Consider the following 15,697-nt stretch of genomic DNA (forward strand, 5'->3'; position numbering starts at 1 on the left):
CTACCATTTCTTGATTGCCCAGTTGATCCCAGTCACTGCCTTTGCTAGGTACATTATTTCTGATACGATAATCCTACATGACAGCAATTATCATGAGCCTGGGTTTAGAGGAGAGGAGACTGAGGCTCAGAAAAGTTACATAGGCCTTGGTCCTGATCACCCAGCCGGTGGTGGCTAGAGTGGTGATACTAGAGTTCATATTCCAGAAGTGGTCAGTTTCATAGCATGTGTTTGTAAGAAATCTTTTTGATGTTTACTATATTTGAAATTAAACCTGAGGAATTTTAAACATTTACTTATTTTTAAGGGACAACCATGAACCATTACATGTTAATGTAGCATTTTTATTAAAAATAACTTTTTCCAAAACTTGAATAGTAGAGAATAGTGTTTGCCTTTCTGTGTATTGTTTATTATCCAGCTAAATGGAGGGCAGCTAGATTCTCCTCTGCATTCAGTCTGTGCAGTACCCTGTTTTGATTGAGATATGTGAAGAAAATCTGTCCTCACACAGATATGTATTGGAAAAGGGAGAGGTATTTTAATAACCTTTATGAATATTTGGATGTTCTTTGACAACAACCCAAAACTCCCCAAGTGATAGTTTCTTTAAAGTTAGTTTCATTGTAGCATCTGAAACTATGCCAGTGGATTTGTGGTGCCTGTTCCATTAAAATCTTTTGGTCTGGAATCTTCCTTACAAAAGAATTCTGAGTAATGTGTGTAGCTGCTCCCTGACTCCAAGACATAGGGCTTAATTCCTACCCTTCACCCTCCCTGGGGGTGGGCTAGACCAAGTGACTTGCTTCCAAAGAGTAGAATGAGTACAAGGGAAAAATTGGTAACTTTTGCAGTGGAGAAACCTGGGAAAGACTACCTTAGCCACATAGTGACCACGAACGTCACCTGTGATGATGTGAGCCCTGATGTCATGTAACGAAAAAGCTCATAACCCCAGTCTAATTGTGAGAAAAACATTGGAAAAATATGTCCAAATCAGAAGATATTCTGCAGAGTACCTGACCAGAGCTACATGATTGTCAAGCTCATGAAGAACAAAGGCAGACTGGGAAACTGTCACAGATCAGAGGAATCTGGGAAGACACGACAGCTAAGTGTAGCATGGTCCTTAAGATTGGATACATGAACAGATAGAGGACATTAATGGAAAAACTGGTGAAATCCAAATAAAATCTGGAATGTACTTACTGTTACCATATCAGTGTCAACTTCTAGTTTTGATGAATATATCATGGTAAAGTAAGGTGTTAATAGTGGGAGGGGGAAATTGAGTAAAGGATATACAGGAACTCTTGTCTTTGCCACTTTTCTGTAAATCTAAAATTACTGCAAAATAAAGAAGTTTTTAAAAATCCACTGTTACGCATTGCATTCTGAATAAATCGTTTATCCATGCATGATTTGGTAACATCATGGCTGTGGTCATTTGGAGAATACTGGTTCATAGAGTTAGACAGATCTTTGAACTGTTGACACATTTTATTGTTCAGTACTTTACAAATCACATTTGTTAATAGCGCCACCTGTCTCATCAGGTAAGTCTTCACTGAGAAGCTCTCAGGTTTCACCGTGGTGGCTACAAGTTTCCCGAAATCCTAATTTTCCCTTGAAAGCTCAGATGTTATCTTTAGCAGTGAACACTGCTGTTGTTTTCCTGAATGTAATAGGCTCATCATGTTCATTTTCAAGAAAATATCTGCCAAATATCCAGCTCTAAATAACCATAGCTTGGTAGTTATTCTTTTAAATAAAATGTTTGGTGAAAAAATTGATCCAACTTGCAACTCAGTTTGCATGAGTCCTTTTCCTCAAAACAACTATCATACTTCAGAATGCAACAGAAATGTTTTATGGTACTTCTCAATTTGTCATGTACAATATTGAAAGACAGGTCTCAGGAATCAAGATTTAATGAAGCTGATTACTTCTACTGCATCATCAAGGATATTTTTCCCCCTCTGGAAAAGAGTTATTTTACAATTTTTAATTGAAATACAGTTGATTTACAGTGTTCTGTTAGTTCCAAGTGTACAGCAAAGTGATTCGGTTTTATATACATTTTAAAATTCTCTTCCATTGTAGGTTCTCACAAGGTATTGAGTATAGTTCTCTGTGCTATACAGTAGGTCCTTGATGGCTATAGATTTTATGTATAGTAATGTGTATGTTTTAATCCCAAACTCCTAATTTAAAGGTTATTTGAACAGATCTTCCCCCTTTTACTGTGTGTGTGTGTGTGTGTGTGTGTGTGTGTGTGTGTGTGTGAAGACAGTGACCACTAGTAGTGACCTACTACTATTGCTGCCTTGACTTGTGCTGAGGCACTTTTATACCATTGGTGCAAATACCAACACAGTAGAAAACTCCAGGAACATTTTAGTAATCTAAATGAAAAGGATTTGGCCTTTCTGACTTTCCTAAAGGGGTCCTGGGTACCCCTAGGGGTCCACAGGCCACACTTTGAGAGCTGCTGTCCTCAAGTAAGGCAGCAGTTGCTAAATGGTCACAAAGGAACAGCTGACATAACCAGACGCCAACTCCATTGGGAAGCAGATGGCGCCATGGTGGTACCCGGTGTGTAGATGATGATGCCGTTTTGGCTTAACTGGTCTTACTTTTGATGGCCCATGAAGCTTTTCCATTTGCTTGTGGACAAACATTTCCAAGCCATTTTTAAATGCTGAAAGGTAGACTTTGATAATCTGGTATCTGTGTTTGCTGCTGTTTTTAACATAATCCTTTATAAAACTTCATTCAGGAAATTCATAAAATCACCTCTGAAAATTACCTCTTTGCTTTCTTTTCTTTAAAGGTAAATCTCACCTGGCTATTGTGCAGCGAGTAAACAATGAGGGAGAGGGGGATCCATTTTATGAAGTTCTGGGAATTGTCACATTAGAGGATGTGATTGAAGAAATCATCAAATCTGAGATTCTAGATGAAACAGATTTATACAGTGAGTACCATTGCCTGAGTGTAATTTTCCAAAACCTTTGCTTTTATTTGCCATGTTTTTTGTGAGTCATCGGACATCTCTCCAGCTGTTGTCTGTTTCTAATTATACACGGTGTGTGTAGGCTGGGTACCACCTACAAGTATATACCAGTCCTTCCACCACAGAGGAAGAGGAGGCAGGTCCTGTAATATCAACTGGCCATGTTTTTTTTTTTTTTTTTTTTTTGAAAAGCCAACTGCTTCTGAGCTGGGCATTACTTGCCCTGAACAGAAAACTCCATTCTTGGCTTTCATTTCACACAGTTAGGCAAATTGTTTCAGTTAAGTTTCTGTCTCTACTCAAAGTCATAATTCAAATGCTTAAAAACTGAGAAGGGTTTCTGGATAGCAACTGTTGAAATGTCCTTGTTCTAGTACCCATGGATCAGGATAAAGGTGAAGTTTGCAGGCTTAGTTTTGCTGGGGTAGTGTTCTCACTGCGGAGTATATAGCAAAAGCAGAACAGGTTAGAATACACAGTAAAAGTGCGTCTTTCTTGTTCTCTGTCTCTCTGCCTTTTGGGAGGTGGGCTTGGCTTGGGGAAGGTGGGTATCCACACCTGTTTGCCCTGGAGTAGGCTTGATCCTGGGGCTTCCCAGGTGGCGCTAGTGGTAAAGAACCTGCCTGCCAGTGTAGGAGACATTTAAGAGATACAGGTTCCATTCCTGGATTGGGACGATCCTCAGGAGAAAGGCATGGCAATCCACTCCAGGATTCTCTTGCCTGGAGAAGTCCATGGACTGGTGCATTGCAGCCTTAGGGTCACACAGAGTCAAACACAACTGAAGTGACTTAGCACACACACACACAGACTCGATCCTGGGCTGGGCATTGAACCTGCATTCTGTCCTATTAAATCCACAACTGTTGGATTTCCTGAGCCTCACTCTTAGCAAAGTAATACTCTTTCAAGAGTTTCTTAATGCCAAAGATGGCCCAAGGCCTGAGATGTTAGGGGCTGTCAAAGGTGGTATGGAGAAAGAGAATTTGGGCTCTTTGTGCCCTGTTAGGCTTTTCAAGCTTGAATTGGAGGGGAAAAGGGACCGTTCAGATGGCCTGGAGCACCAAGGACAAAGCCAGTCTTGCTCAAAGCAGAGTCATTTTATTCAGTCCTTCCATCCACCCTTAAAAAAATTTTTTTTTTTTTTAATATTTAGCTCTTGACCTGCTTCCCAAATGGATCTCATTTTTTTCCTCACATCTGTATAGTGTTCTTTAAACAACACCAGTCCCTATGTGTTTTATCCTTTTGACTCTTGGAGAATAATCAGAGCTTTCATAATAGAGAATATTGTTAATTGTGTGTTTACATTCTTTTCATCCTTCCTCACAGAGACTGTTATAATACCAAGTGTGTCTCTGCATATTTATGTGTTTCCCCAGGGGTAATCCTCAGTGTAAGAAAGATAATCTAGACATTTATGTGCTTTTATGTTTACCCTTCAGCTCACTTCTTTTAAACCTTGATGAGACTGATTTCATACATGGCTTCCTGAGATGAGATACTGAACTTGTGTTTCAAGGATAGTCTTGATTCAGTTCAGGGATGATGACGACCTTTGACATTAGACAATGATTCAGAATGCTTGCCTTGATTTTTGCTGCCTGACTCTAAAGAGAATTTGGGACAGAGGAAAATTCCAGGTTGTGATTGCCTTCTCCCTAGGACAAGCCTGATTAGCCGTCACTGTTTTGCCTTAGGCATGAAATGGTAATGTAAAGACTCATGATTCTTGAGGGGGGAAAGCAAGCAATTAGGATCTCGTCTCTAACCTAGTTTTTTCTTGATCATTACTTTGTCCAGAAATACTCAGAAGTTTTGCGTTTGACACCTTCAAGATCAAGGATTGGCAAACTACAGCTTACAAGCTAAAAAAAAAAATTTTTTTTAACATTTTTTCAGTTGTTTAAAAGTAAAAAAAATATTATTTTGTGACACGTAAAAATGATACAGAATTAAAATTTTCTGTCTGTAATAAAGTTTTACTGCAGCGCAACCTTGCTAATTCATTTTCACATGGCTTCTTTTTGCTCAACAGCACAGTTGTAGTTGCAACAGAACATACATGGCCCACGAGCCTGAAATATTTACTGTCCAGCCCTTTGCAGAGGAAATGTGTTGACCTCTGTTCTGAATCACTTCCTTCGTATTTGCTTGACCTGGAGGGTCTCATGGTCTGGGGTATTATTACTAAAACCAACAGATATTATTAAAAAGCAACAGATAATATTATTAAAATCAATCACAAATAATCACTGTTCTGTGAAAGTGTTCTTGTTTATTTCTCGAGGTTGTGTGTGTGTGTGTGTGCGCACTCTTTCAGCAGAGGCAGGCACACGCCTTTCTGTCTTCTGTAGCACGATTGTTCTTCCTGCTGTGTGGCAGCCTGAGTAGTAGGAGCCTGTGTGTGCTCTGGGCTTCATGTCCTCTTGCTGAGTGGTTGTGTAAAGGCTCTACGAGGGGAGGATTTTTGTCCATAGCTGCCCAATAATAGTACTTAGAAGGGCCCTGTAGATCTTCCCAGCGTGTGTCCACAGTCATTCCTAATCACGTTACCTGTGATTTCGTACTGTGGATTGTGTCACAGCCACGCCTGTGCTGCACTGATCCGATGAGGGTTCTCTGTCCCTCCCCTCTCCACGTGCTATTTGTATGTAGCGTGCCCACCATCTGGAGAGCGAGCTTAGCTTTTCCAATATATCATGTCATTTTTCATTCAAAAAGAGCCCTGATCTAATGGAATGTGTTTCCTTACTTTTTCCTTTTCTCATTCCTCTCTCAGCTGATAACAGGACGAAAAAGAAAGTGGCCCATCGAGAAAGAAAGCAAGATTTTTCTGCCTTTAAGCAGACAGACAGCGAGATGAAGGTTAAAATATCACCACAGCTTCTCTTGGCCATGCACCGTTTCCTAGCAACAGGCAAGTGCCGCTTATCACAGTTTGAAATCTCTGCCAACCCTGGAGCAAGTTTCTCACCCACCACTGACTGGGGTGGGCTGGGGGTGGAGCCTGGGAACTGGGGTGATAAGTAATGCCACTTTTGTGTTTTGTTTTTTGTTTTTTTGTTTTGTTTGTTTTGTTTTGTTTTTTTTTCTTTTTAAATTCTCTCCTCTCCTATGTTCAGTGTCGGCATGAACCCTCTGAGACATTTACCAGGGGTGGACCAGTAACTTAAAATTGGTCTGAAAGGTAAGGATGAATGTTAGTGCCACACTGCATGTGAACGGTAGGCCAGGCCATCCGCTTCAGCTCAGTCCAGGGGAGAGCCAGCTGGCGGAGCAGGCGGACAGTGCGTACCAGACCCCATCTCGGTGTGTGTCAGACATTGAGTAGCTCTCTCTTCAGCTTGCCTTGGAAGAACAGTTGGACATCAGTGGTGACACAGGTGCTATGATTTGCAATGAAGAACAATAAATTCTCAAAATTAAATTTTTACCCTTTCTGGTTGTAATGAAATCAGAAATCCTCAGAACTCTGACATAGATTTCCTGATGGCCTCTTCAAATCAGATTGTTAACTCAGGCCCATTCCAGGAGGCAAGTGTTCACATTACTAAAACCACCAACCCAGCCGGCAGTGACTGCTCCAGGGAGGTCAAGGTCGAACGGACTTGAGAGACTGACTGACCCTGCTCACATCCCCAGATGGCTCTCTAGGCGAAGGGTGAGCTCTGTTGGCCAGGGGGAAGTGTGAGAAAATCTGAGAGTGCCCAGTGGCCTGTAGAAGACGTCTGTGTCCAAGATGGGCAGCCAGTGCCTTTCAACTGAATGCAGTGTACTTGAGATATTTTGAAAAGAAGGCTAACAGCAACCACCTGATGGAATGTTACACACTCTTTAAGATCATTTTTTCAGATACCTCGAAAGCCTCATCATATATTTATCACATGTGAAAATACTTAGTGTAAAGTAAGAAGAAACAGTATAAAACCATGTGTACACAAGATTATCCTTGTATTTTTTAGTGTACACACACGTACATACATGGCACTCATGCCTAGGCGTGATATGGGAAAGAAATGCTCACCAATTGCTCAGAGTGGTTATGAGTGGTTGGTTTATAGGTTTATTTTCTTCTTTCTCTTTTTCTATATTTTCCAAAACTTCTGCGATGTACTATCTTATTTTGTTATTACAAAAAAAGCCACTGAACTAATGCAGAATCTATGGGTCTCACATATAACATAATTAAAACCATTTTAAGACATGTGAACAGTATCTTTATTTCTGATAATATTGTTCTTCATCATTTAAGAACCACAATTTAGATGTTATTCTACTCTGCCTCAGAGATACCATGAAGTCCACTTTCAGTATAGCACCCTTAAGTCAGTAACTTGGGGTCTTGTTATTTTAAATGAAATCACTATCTTTATCAATTCAGATCAACATTACTTTTTTTTAATAGCAAGCTGGAGTGCATGTTGATGTGTGCACGTGCCTTGCTTTTCTTCCGAATCTCTACCTTCCTCTGTTTCCAGACTTTCTCAGGGTAGTCGATGGGAGAGTGAGATGTGAGCCCTGCGTCTGAGCCCCTGGTACTAACCCACGCCTAGACGCTTCCTGCCCTCTGCTTCTTCCTCTGGCTGTTGTTGGACAGTCAGTCTTTTGTGGCCTGTTGCAGGGCATCCTGGCAGTCATGGAGCCTGCTTCTGGTTGATTTTCCTTTGTGTCAGTCAGAACATGAGGGTATTTTTTTTTTTTTTTATGATACCTGAAACCAGTGACAGGTTGAAAAAGAAAAATTCTAAAGCAACAAATATGAGAATTCAGCATTTTCTAATTTCTCCCAGGTTATCTGCCCCCAATGGATCACGAAATGGAAGTCTCATTAATCCATGCTGTATTGCTTCGATTCCAAGTATTCTTTAAACACTTTAATCACTAGCATCATTTTTTCCATCCATTTGAAGTGTAATATCAAGTTGTGTTTATATCTATAGAAGTAGAAGCATTTAGCCCATCCCAGATGTCAGAGAAGATCCTTCTAAGGCTGCTAAAGCACCCCAATGTCATCCAGGAACTGAAGTATGATGAGAAGAACAAGAAAGCTCCAGAATACTACCTCTACCAGCGAAACAAACCTGTAGACTACTTCGTTCTCATTTTGCAGGTCAGAAGTATTAATCAATAGTTGTTTGATCTCATTGAGTACCCACCCTTCCAGCTCTGAGAAAACTTGGTGTAGGTGAATGGGTGTCAAGGATTGCACACTTAACTTCTGGGGTGGCCTTATATGTGGGAGAATTTCATCTCCCTGTTTTCATATCTACAAAAGCAGTGTTGTTAGTTACCTTAATTTCCAATACTGATAGGCACTTGGTGATTGCTGAGGCATTGAGGCATTCCTTTGAAGAAGGGTGATTTCAGGTGCTTGCTTGTTTTTTTTTTGGAAGAGTTTGGGGAATTAACTGTGTATGTCTAAATCCTGGCTGGACATTTGAAATGTCAGTGTTGTGAGTTCCTTGGGTCTTCTTTTCATTGTCTTTTCTTTCTTCCACCCCTTGTTAAGACTTGGCCTTACACAGCTTCTTAGAGATTCCTTATTATCTCTTCTCTTAATGTCGTCAAAATAATCCATTTATTGGGTTGGCCCAAAAGTTCATTTGGGTTTTTCCATAAGGTGTTATGGAAACACCGAATGTATTGTTTTTATTTCTGGTTACTAACCAGATTGTGTTTTAATGAGCAACTGATGGGTAATCACAGCCTCTCATGGCAATGGTTACTTACCTCCTTCTCTGCTGTAACATAATCCACGATATAAGGTGAGAAGGTCCCTCCATTCTGAGCCCTCTTAGAGGGGCTTCTGTGCTTCAGTTGACAGGAGGCCCTTGTTATCTCACAGTTTCACTTGGTAGAGCACAGTTCTTGGCATGGAGATCAAGATGCATAGTACAAAGAACAGTGGGCTAGTTTTATTGATTTCTTATACCTCTTTAGTGAACAATTACTTTTATGGGAATTCTGAGTGTATTTCAGCACGAGAATACTACCCCTTTTAGCATTCTCCTGTTTCTTGGTTACTTCCTAGTAAGAATTGAAAGGATCTTTCTAAGAGTATAATTAGCACTTGGTAGGCCCATCTACAGTTTGCATCTAAGCAAGTAAATGAACTAAAGTTCTTTTATTTGAAAGTAACTTTTATCAAATGTCTAGATGTTAGAAACTCTGGGAAGTGTTGTGTTCATGCCCCATGTTTGGCCTGTATAGTGAATTCTGGATGCAGAAGTGAGGAGCTGTAGAAAAGGCTGGATTAACTGGGTATATGCTGCTTTCATAGGGTGCTTCTTGGAAATTTCTGTTTGCAGGATTTCTATGTCAGTACCCTGATGCTTCTACTAAACCTAGTCTCATTCAATCCTGAGCTGTGATTTTCGTTTCTCAGGGGATAGACAAGCTTGAAACTCTGAGGGGGCTATTGGGAATTAATTTTATTTACTACAGTGAAGGAGTAAAGCATTCATGTTTCTCATAAAAGGTCGATATGAATATTCCTTAAACCTAGAGAAGCTAAATGACATTAAAGACAGTTTATTTCAGAGAACTCTGAGGATTGACATTGTGAATTTCAGTAGTAGTAGAAACTCTGTGGCTTTTAATTGTTGATTTTTATATAGTTAGCATTTATGAATTCTGATTCATTAATGCTCTATTGGTATATAAAAAAGCCATTTCCTGGCTGATGGATCTAAAAGTAGATATTATGAAAGAGGGACTTCATAATCTTTGTCCCTTTATAAGTAAATCTTTAAAGATATTTTTCAGAAGACTTTTACGTCTATGTAACTATATTTGAATACTTGTGTCATGTTAAATATTTTTGCAAATGTGACAAGTTCTTGGAACTGATGATGTCATGAGGGTTTTATAAAGATTTACAGGATTTATGGAGGTGTTCGAATTATAGAGTTTGGTGAAAGTCATGTTCTTGTGAGCCAGCCAGTTACTTGAGGTACCCAGAGAATGACAAAATGAAATATAATACCCTGTCAGTCTAGCATGTGCCCAGTCGCTCACTCATGTCTGACTGTTTGTGACCCCATGGACTGTAGCCCTCCAGACTCCTCTGTCCATGGGATTTCCCAGGCAAGAATCCTGGAGTGGGCTGCCATCTCCTCCTCCAGGGATTCTTTTGGACCCAGGTATCAAACCTGTGTCTCCTGCCTTGGCAGGCCTATTCTTTACCACTGAGCCACCTGGGAAGCCCCATACAGAGTATAGTCCAAGCTAAAATATCACTAAGCCATCATTGGAAATTCATGCCAGGTTATTGAATATATTCCACTGTATTTTAAGAGCATTAAACTAGTAGAAAGCAGCAGTAGCTGCCTTCTCTTCCTGCCCTCTTCTGAAGACACTTGGAAACTATTATCAAATTGATGTCTGGAATAGAATTATAAATAGAAACGTCATTTTGGGTTTAAACCCTAGATGAAATAGTTTAATTTATTCAAAGGGCAAACCACTTAAGTAAGCTTAATTAAAGGAATATCCTTTAGGTTATGGGGCACATACCTCCCACTACAGATGAATAAAAAGGCACTTTCTAGTTTTATCTGAGAAAAGTTTTTTAACTAAAATGTATTTTGATAAAAACACAGTAAATAGTGAAAGAAAACTTTATTGACTCTACATACCTTAAATAACTTAATAAAATAATGGAAATGGATAGGAACATAATTTTGATGGAAAAAATTTTTTCTACCATCATAAAAAAGGAAGAAAAAATATTACTTTTAAATTATGTACATAATTAACCAAGTTGAAGAAGATTAAATATAAAGCCAGGGAAATACACTTTAAAAACATTTTATGTGACTTCATAAAAATTGGTCATTTGCTGTCACATGTAAATTCTAGTAAATTCAGAAAGAAATTTCATAAACAATCTGCACAGATCATAATGAAATAAAATTAAATAAAATTACATGATTGAAAAGTACAGAGCTATTTTTAAATTGTGGTCAATTCTCTTACAAAGATGTGTATATAAGACATAGAACAGACAGTATAACATGTTTTCATTTGTGTTAAAGAAACCTACATTCTTCCTTTACACACATATAATAATCATTGCCTCTGAGGAGGAGGTTTGGAAGACTAGGAATAGGGTGGAAGGGAAACTTACTTCTCTTTTTGAATTTCCTTGTGTATGTACTACCTATTTAAATATGTTAAAAATTTTGAATTAATGGCAAACTAAAAACCCTAAGTAGCAACTGAATTAGGGAGAAAATATATAAATACTGTATACATAATATGTCAAAATTTAAAATTTTATTTCTCTGAGTATTTGCATAAGAAAAAAGATACCTATGATTTTCTGTAATAGAAAAAGAGCAAAGCAACAAACTCAAAAGAACAAATTAAATAATAGATTATCATTAAAATAACTTTTAAAATGAAAAAACTTTATATATCATAAACAAAATCAAGATTGGTTCTTCTAAAAGATGAACAAACTCAGTATTCTCATGCCATAATTAATGTGATAAGAGAAAAAGCAAAACTAGAAGTTCTCCCTTGCCACCCCGGAAAGCAGCTAGAATCAAAAGAATCGCTTGGGGGAAAAGTTGAGACTTTAAAGAACTCAATTTCTATATTACACAAATAGAAAAAAATGATTTGACAGTCATATGCATTCTTTAGGACATGGCCTTATCTAATTAAGTCTGATACTACTTGGACCAGTCTCACTTATCCACATTGATGGAGAATTCCTAAATAAAAAGATAGCAGTTAGAAACCAACAGTAGACCCAAAGAGTTATTCAGTGTGACTGAATTAGGATTATTTTAGAAACACAGGGCCAGTTTAATAGAAGGACAAGGAAACTAAAATATGCCATGTTAGTTAAGAAAGCAGTAAAAGAAAAAATCCTTATACTATCGATAGTTATCAAAAAGGCAACTGACGGAGGTAAACATCCATTCTTGATTTTAGAAAACAAACCCCTCCCCCCCCCCAAAAAAAAACTCTGTAAAAATCCATGATGAACAGTGAACAAAAAAGACAATACTTAATATCATTTCGCCTGTTATTTGGGAAAGGAATTGTAAGCCTTCAGTATCAAACCTTCTCATGGAGTTTTGGGTTGCAGGATCTTATGTGTCTCAGTGGATAATGTTTCCTCACTCTTGACTCATGTACATGTTAACATGTCATGTTAAAGAAAAAAATTAGCTACCTAGCATCAACCCTACTTTTTTTTTAAAAAAGTATGTATAAATACTGGGTTGGCTAAAGAGTTCATTTGAGTTTTTCTATAACACTTTACAGGAAAACCTCAACAAACTCTTTGGCCAACCCAAATGAAACCAATATAAGCTCCCTTTGAACTCTTTGAGCTGAGAGCTCTTGTATAGAACAATAAAGAGAACAGGTTTGTAATTAGCACTTTAAATGCGTAAGTGGTGGTGTTTGGCTGACAGGAAAGTGCCAGTGGTCCCAGACTGTTGCTCTTGCATCCAGCGCACTCAGCTCCCCTGTGCCTGGCGAGGACGGCACCCTCCCGCCCTGTGCTCAGCTTGAGCTGCTTTGTGTGTTTGTACAGTATGCCGTGCTGTTAGTTGGCCTCTGCTGGGTGTGACCGGATTAGTTCTATGTTTAGTCCTCCTCTGCTGCTTTCTCTTTGGCTCGGTGTTTCTCACACTTCTGTGTGCTTGGGAATCTCTTGGGGGATTCATTACGTCTAGGGTGGAGTCTTAACAAGCTCCCATTTGGATGAGAAGAAGGCTTAGCCGCAGTGATTCATGTGGTAAGAACAGCTTCCTAACAGAGAGTTTGAACAGTAAAGGCAAGTGCTGGCACTGACATCTGGTGGTAGCACTTGGTTAGATGATGGTCTACCAGATAGCCTGAAATATGTGTACATTAATTTTTGACCATCAAAAAAAGTTTTTTTTTCAATTTGAGCATTCATGAAATTGCTGAGTCCCAGGACTACATCTGTGGGCTCCAAATTGAAAAATATTGCTTTAGAATGGATGGGTGGTGTTCCTCTTCCTATTGGGTAGGGCTGGTGAACACAGCCTGGCATTTGTGCTCCTGGCATTTAATGGTGTCTCCCTGTAGGTGTCAAAGCCTACTTTGTGATGATGATTTGAAAAACAGAAAATAAAAAGAGAACTCAATTCCAGAGTGAGCAGGACACCAAGTAACTGCTCGGCATATGGGATCTGAGGGTCTTCAGCCACAAGCCCATGGCCTCTACCGATCACTTGACCTTGTTCATGCCAGCGAGGACAGCTGAGGCTTCTCCCTTGAGGCCAGGTCCACATGACTGCTGAGCACTTTGTGGATGCTTGGAAACTTTGAAAGGAGTTACACCTTTTTCCAAGGAGAGGTGGGATCCTGTGGGAGCCACTTTACTTGAGGAACCAACTTTGTTTGGGGCAGTGAAGCCTTCTTCCTGTTTGTCAGTTTACCCATGTGATGCCCCTTCTTCCTTTGGGAGTCTGTCCTGCCCTGTCCCAATTTTTTTTTTTCTTCTTGGTAACAGGCTAGAGCAAAGCCATGAATGTTTCAAAAGTAAAATTGATACGTAGCCCTTTCCCTATATAGAAACTCATTATCTGAGAAGTTCCCTGATGAGTTTTTAGCCCAGCAAGGTATTTATTTCCTCAAACGGCAGCCCTGTTTTGTGTACTGGTTGGTTTACTTGAAAATGTTCACTTTTCTGAGTCATCGACACACACAGATGAATAAAAATGTGTTCACTGGATGTTTTAAAAACTTGCCAGTCAGGAAAGTCTCACTCTAGAGAAGGAGGGCTGGGTGGTTTTGGGGGGTCGTGGAATCACAGAATGTTAGAACTGAAAGAACCATAGGGTTTGTCTTCTCTGCTGCAGTTTTATAAGTGAAGCAAGGTTAGCCTAGGGCAGCAGTTCCTAAATGCTGATACTTGACAAAGTTTTCTCCAATTTGAGGCAAAATGAGGGGAAAAAAGGACAGTGACAATGAGTTCTTCATGAAGCTGTGTATATTCAGTTTGTTTCCCTGATGGCTCAGTTGGTAAAAGTATCTGCCTGCAATTCAGGAGACCTGGGTTCCATCCCTGGGTTGGGAAGATCCCTTGGAGGAGGACATGGCAACCCACTCCAGTATTCTTGCCTGGCGAATCCCCATGAACAGAGGAGCCTAGTGGGCTACCGTCTGTGGGGTCACAGAGTTGGACACGACTGAGCAACTAAGCACGCTTTCTGAAATTATGTATTTTCTATATTGGGGATTAAAATATCTGGGCTTCTGTGAAATCATGGTCTTACACAGATAGCTGTGTGTTTAAAAAAAAAATCTCTTTTGAAATAAAAATGTGGCAACCCTCTCTCTGTTCCTGAGGAGGAAGATGGATTTTCCTAGTTTTTGGGATCCAAGCTGGGAACCACTGAGCTAGTAAACCTGCCTTTAATCTGATGGATCTAGACTCGGCAGACTCCACAAGGAAGATAGCTGATCCTCCTCTGCCTGTCAGCCTATCTTGGGGATAAGGGAAAGATCAGCCGAGGGGACTGAGAATCTTTGAGCAACTATCTTAGTCTAACTGACAGTTTTTGGGGACTCTCTCTAGAGGCCAGAATGCCCAGAGGTTCCAGAGCTGATACCCATTTGCAGGGACACAGAACACAGAAGGCCCTGTCACTTGTTCTTTAAAAAAGAAAAAAAAAATTAAAAGATCCAGATCAACAGGCGGTTCATAAAGATGGATGTCATTACGAGTCTTTACGGCATTTGATCCTGCCTCCTGATTTTCTGCGTAGAAATGCAGGTTACAAGATGGTCTTGCAGCCCCTTTTGAGTTTACAATCACCAAGGCAGACATTTTCAAATAGTATTTATGTGCATCCTAGCTCCCTGATACAAAATCAAGGATTAGTCCATGATGAAATGGATAAATAACTAAAGGTATCCACCAGTGGACACTTACCATCTGTTGCTTACCATCTCTGAACATTGTCCTTCCCTACCTCTCTTAGGGACCCTGCCTCCCATTCTTTCCCACCAGCGTCTTGGCTTTTGCTCCGAGTTCCCACCTCTTTTTCCCTCCACTAACTGTCCTCCCTTTCTGTCTGGAAATGACAACAACCCACTCCAGTATTCTTGCCCGGGAAGTCCCATGGACAGAGGAGCCTAGCGGGCTGTGGTCCGTTGTGTTATAGAGTCAGACATAACTTAGCAACTAAACACCGACAGAACAGCCCTCGTGAGCCCCACGGCGCCCTCCTCAGCCTGCTGCCGACTCCCGCTGTGGCCCTGCCTTCCATGCTTTGTCCTGCCTTTCCATCCATTGTCTGGTTGCTTCCAGAAAAGACGTCCTCAGGCCGCAGTGCCGCCCTGGTGACTGTGACCGTCCCTTCACTGAGGTTCTCCCCTCCTCCTCTGGTCCTACCTGTGTAGGACCGTCTGGTCCTACCTGTGTCTGTGGTTTCTCTTTTTCCTCCTGCTCTCAGTCACCGTCTGCAGTTGCTCCTTTTCTCTTTCCACCACTTTTCTCTCTCACATCACCATCTCCAGTTCTGACCTTTTCCCTGACCTTTGTTCTTCCATTTCAGCCTTTTTTGATGGGCTCTTCGAGAGGTCTTGTGTTCTTGAAGGGCATTCATCCCCTCTTCCCAGCTCCCATCACTGCCTTTCCTAGTGTTTCCACCTCCACGCATGGAGTCCCCGTTCTTCAAGTCA

At 40.3% G+C, this 15,697-nt stretch overlaps 1 protein-coding gene across 2 annotated transcripts in view; it reads left to right on the forward strand.

The window, feature by feature from the left end:
• Window positions 1-15,697, forward strand: part of CNNM2 (cyclin and CBS domain divalent metal cation transport mediator 2) — a 164,173-nt gene that overhangs the window by 131,726 nt on the left and 16,750 nt on the right. For both annotated transcript variants that reach the window (XM_065923237.1, XM_065923238.1), the window contains exons 2-4: window positions 2,834-2,977; window positions 5,799-5,936; window positions 7,960-8,129. In XM_065923237.1, coding sequence (XP_065779309.1) covers window positions 2,834-2,977; window positions 5,799-5,936; window positions 7,960-8,129 — 452 coding nt within the window. The remainder of the gene's footprint in view (window positions 1-2,833; window positions 2,978-5,798; window positions 5,937-7,959; window positions 8,130-15,697) is intronic.

Source organism: Muntiacus reevesi, chromosome 2 (genome assembly GCF_963930625.1).
Source record: "Muntiacus reevesi chromosome 2, mMunRee1.1, whole genome shotgun sequence".
Lineage (NCBI taxonomy): Eukaryota > Metazoa > Chordata > Mammalia > Artiodactyla > Cervidae > Muntiacus > Muntiacus reevesi.